The following is a 4,962-nucleotide window of genomic DNA, read 5'->3' as shown; positions in this document are numbered from 1 at the left end:
AACAAAAGAAAATATTCATAACTTACAATGAAAAATAAATCTAGGTATTTAGTCATACACAAAATTTTAAAGTCTAGGAAAAAATCATGAGAGTTAACACTTTAACATAGCCTTTTGATAAAACATCAGTTTCTTGTCTAATATGTATATTCAAAGATGTTATTCCATATTTTCCTTCTCAGTAATATGGATTATTATGATATTCTTTTGGGGGAACCCATAAAACATGTCATGGTAGGTTTCCCAATGAAATGTTTACTTGCATATGAAATAAAATTTAATTAAAAAAATGCAAATGTACACAGAAACAATGTTAAGAACATGGTTTATCTTACCATTCTAGGTGCAAGTGTGGGTTGACAGCTACATAAATTAAAAATGCTCCAAAAATCAGCAAATAGGTGCCATAATAGATTGCATTCTCAATTAGTGCAGTTTTGATCTTCCCAGTGATGGAAAACCCTCCTGATCTTGCATATGACTGCATGAAAGGTAACAGAATCCTGGACGATTAGAAAAAATATGATTAAAAAAACTTGACATGTCTGTATAATTTCAAAATACTGGAAACATCTAAATATCAATTTTAATGTGTGGTTCTTCTCATGAATCAATATGATTTTGAGTAATAACACTGAACCAAACTATAATAGAGGGCTGAATATTTTCTAACATTAAATTCTGAGGAGAGAAAAGCATACCCCTGGGAGCAAAAACAATGATCAACAGAGAGTACAACAGTACTCTCTGACTTATAAGGAATCTGAAAAAGGCTTTTAAAGCTTTTTTGAATTATTTAGATTACATCCAAAGAACAGTGAGGAATAATTTTCTTTAACTGAAGGGAGACATGACCAAACTTTTGTTTTCTATGGACTGATAAGGGTTCAACATGGAGAATGGGCTTAAATGGAACAAAACTGTAACTATTTAGAATGGGTAAGGTGGTGTGGTAAGAAGCAGGAGAGAAGGGTGGCTGTCAGTATACTGATTTTGAAGTATAGGTAGGTTTAGTCCTTCAGTCGTTTGACTCTGGGAATGCCATGGACTGTAGCCCGCCAGGCTCCTCTGTCCATGGGCTTTCCCAGGCAAAGATATTGGAGTGGGTTGCCATTTCCTTCTTCAGAGGATCTTCCCGACCCAGGGATTGAATCCGGGTCTCCTGCATCACAGGTAGACTACCAACTGACTTAGCCACCAGGGAAGCCCAAATGTCAGGGGAAAGTGTCCTGGATACATCCTAAAGGAGCTGCACAGGAAGTAGTTAGCCATCCAGCTTCAGAATTCAGGAGGAAGTACAGAAATACAGATAGATTTGGAGTCATCACCATATCAATGTACTGAAATAACATCTGGAAGGGTGTATATACATAGAATGAATGAGAAGGAAAGATCTGAGACTGACGCCTCAAAAATATCAACTTTTAAATGAAAGACAGACAAACAGAAGGAAAGGCCAACAAAGGAGACTGAGGGAACAGTCAAGAATTATGGAAGACAACAAAGAAGTACATGGAGAAGAAAGTGTTTGAAAGTAGAGAGAGGAAACAGTAAAATCAAAGGCGCCAAGAGGTCAATAAATTAAGAGCCTGTACGTGTAAGTGGAGAAGGGAGAACAGAAAACAGGGTTCAATGGGTTGTGGAAAGAATAAGCAGTGAGCAAATGGAGACACAAAATGCAGACAATTCTAGAAGTTTGGCTATGTAGGATAAACTATGGTATATTCAAAAAGTAGAACCCTTTACAGATATAAAAAAAAAAAAATAAGAATACTGAGACATACAATACAGAAGAATCTTCCAAATTATATGAGCAAAAAGAGAAGCAAAAAGGTACATACTGTATAAGTCCATATTTATAAAGCTGAAAAAGCAGGCAAAACTAATCTATGGTAACAGAAGTCAGAATCATGTGTTACCTTTGGGGAGCGTAATGACTGGGAGATAGGTATGTGGGAAGCTTCTGGGGATATTATTAATGTTCTATATCACAATCTGAGTGCTCATTATATGGGTGTATTCACTTTGAAGAAAAGTCAAACTAAATACAGTCTGTGGGATTTTCTGTACTAATTTATACTTTTTTAAAAAGTCTCTCTAAAAAAACACAGCAGTGATGAGTAGATCATCAAGGGGAAGACAGAAAGTTGGAAAGGGTTCTGACCTGAGTTTTCTAACAAGAGCTGAAGGAGATAGGTCCATTATTTCAGGAAGAGGGATTAACTTTAAGAATGACTCTTACATTCTTGGAGGGAAGGAAAGAAAGGATAGGTAGATAGGTTTGTTGGTGAAAAGCTGAAAAGAGCTGCCATCTGATGATTCCTTTTTCACTGGATGGCAGAAAGTAAAGTCATCTGCAAGGAGAGAAGGTGGCTGTTTCTAGGATGTAAGAGACAGAGTCACAATCACTGCTGAGGTTTGCAGGAACTGGAAAGATTTGTTGTGGAGAATGAAGAGCAAACAGATGAGAAACTCAAAGGGTCCAAAGTTTGGCAATGTTGAAGAACTAGCCGAGTTCAATGTGCATGCTATAGGCATGCTATACTCGCTGTGTGATTTTTCTCTTGCCATGTTCTCCACCTCCAGTTTACTTGTATTATATCTATTATAAAATGCTCAATAGGCAGTGGAAAAAGTATGAATGAGTCTGGAGCACAGCAGAAAGACAAAGCTATATTGGGTAGGAAAAAAAAAAGATTTAGAATGCATCACAGGTTAATGAAACCATGGCTATAATTTACAGTTATTCAGGGAGAGTCAGATAACAAGATGACCAAAGATGGGACCCTTGGGAATACCAACATTTAGAAAATGGGCCACAGAAATGGAGCACATAAAGGAAATTCAGAAGTTTGCACTAAGCACACAGAAAACCAGGGGTTAATGATGACCTTAGCAAGAGACCAGTTTCACATAATAATGGGACTTGAAGAAAACTGAATTGAAGAAGGTCCAGAAAGAAGGCAGTACAAAAAGGAAATGGTGACAAGGAGAATTTTTTGTCTCTGCTTTCTATTTCTTGTTTATTTATTTCTTTTCATTCCTTTTAAGATAAGACAGACCTGAATGAGGAGAGAAAGCATATAGATATAAGGGAAAATATGACATAAGTAAGTTTTAAAACATGAAAGGGAAAATATGACATAAATAAGTTTTAAAACATGAAAGTTCACTGAAAAAATAATCACTTTTTAAAACTTAGCCAAAATATCGAAAATTTTATCCTTCACCACCACTTACCATGTTAAAAATTGTGAAGTCCAATATACTACCCTCCAGAAAATTGGCATGATTCCATCAGGAATGTAACTCCATGGCTTGAAACACGGATGTTGGCTAATAACAATTTAAAGCCAATTAATCAAATGCTACTTAAATGAATTGCACAATTAATTTGTGTTGGCAAAGTTTACTTACATTCAGCTTTAAATTATGGATTCTAATTTGTAAAATTTTATAGAAAATTAAAATTCAATACTGTCAAAATACACACAAAGAGAACAAAACTGTTTTAAGGAGGAATGCGTTTCAATTTTCAATTTTTTTAAGTCTTTGAATAAAAAGAGGACATAATGTATTAATAGACTAATCAAGTGACAGCTTTAAAAGTAAATGCATTATGAAATCAAACTCTTGAGATGATTACCTTTAAAATATACACTCACTTCATTGGGTTGGTTACGGTGACAAGAAAAAAAAGTTATTAGGTGATTAAGTCCTAGAAACTGGAACCCTAACCTATCAGTCACTATAGCATATGTCCTATGCAGACAGATGCTAGCATCTATACATAATTCTGTTTGAATTTTCTGAAAACATGTGTATCTGACTATAGATTCTTTCACAATAGTCAGCATTCCTAAATTGTAAAGCTATTCTTTAGTCCAAGGGCTTCTAACAATCCACAGTGGTGTTTCAAAAGGGAATAACTACTACATTTAAAATTCACCCTTATGTAACTTTGATTTAAAAATAAATAAATAAAAGCTGCATAAAAAAGTATATAATACTACTTAAAGCACTGGTAAAAGCTACAGCCAATACTTATTAGTTTTTTACTGGGAAGTTTGATATGAATTCAATATAACCTTTTGATAATTTGAACTTTATTCTCAGTCTAAAACCATAATGTTTTTAAAGGATGCACATATATCAAAGGAATATCCTATGTACAGAATAACCTCCTCTTCCTTCATTACAACCTTGCAGATTAGGAAAACAAGAAAATGCACACCCCATTTTTTTTACTGGAGAGGAAAAACAGCTGAGAGGAAAAACAGCTTTTGGAAATCTATTCTTAGTAAGGCACTAAAAAAATCAGGTCTTCTCCAAGTTTCTATTAGCATCTACTGAGAGGTCTTGAATGCCAATAAATATTTAAAATGTATTCAAGATTAAAATTTAAATAGGATACAGGTAATGAAAAGTCTATTAGCAAAGGATGAAGGGAGGTGAGTAGAGAATGAGGATAAACTTATAAATATAAAATCCAGATGCTAAAACTGACAATTTTTAAACAAATTGCCCCCTACAACATTTTTTTTAAAAAAGGAAGAAAGTACCTTGGGACTGGGGTAGCAGTTGCATACAATCCTGTCATGTTGCTACCCTCAGGAGGGCTTGAGTTTGCAGCAGCATGTTTGCACCGGTTGTATATTGTCTAAAGCAATAAAGGCACGGTGGATAAGAAAGCTGTGGTACATATACACAATGGAGTATTACTCAGCCATTAAAAAGAATACATTTGAATACACTGTATTCAAACTGAATACACCTCAGTTCTAATGAGGTGGATGAAACTGGAGCCTATTATACAGAGTGAAGTAAGCCAGAAGGAAAAACATAAATACAGTATACTAACGCATATATATGGAATTTAGAAAGATGGTAACAATAACCCTGTGTACGAGACAGCAAAAGAGACACTGATGTATAGAACAGTCTTATGGACTCTGTGGGAGA

General features: G+C 34.8%; 1 protein-coding gene across 4 annotated transcripts in view; it reads right to left on the bottom strand.

Moving 5' to 3' along the window:
* The window catches only part of LMBRD2 (LMBR1 domain containing 2), a 52,341-nt gene that overhangs the window by 29,755 nt on the left and 17,624 nt on the right, over positions 1-4,962 (bottom strand). For all 4 annotated transcript variants that reach the window (XM_010853789.1, XM_010853787.1, XM_010853788.1 and 1 more), the window contains exons 3-5: positions 4,563-4,660; positions 3,241-3,336; positions 336-503 (exon numbers count right to left, since the gene is read on the bottom strand). In XM_010853789.1, the coding sequence (XP_010852091.1) occupies positions 336-503; positions 3,241-3,336; positions 4,563-4,660 (362 nt within the window). The remainder of the gene's footprint in view (positions 1-335; positions 504-3,240; positions 3,337-4,562; positions 4,661-4,962) is intronic.

Source organism: Bison bison, unplaced genomic scaffold, assembly GCF_000754665.1.
Source record: "Bison bison bison isolate TAMUID 2011002044 unplaced genomic scaffold, Bison_UMD1.0 scf7180017864331, whole genome shotgun sequence".
NCBI classification, from domain to species: Eukaryota; Metazoa; Chordata; class Mammalia; order Artiodactyla; family Bovidae; genus Bison; species Bison bison.
The sequence above is the reverse complement of the archived record's forward strand: the minus strand, read 5'-3'. Positions and strand labels throughout refer to the sequence as shown.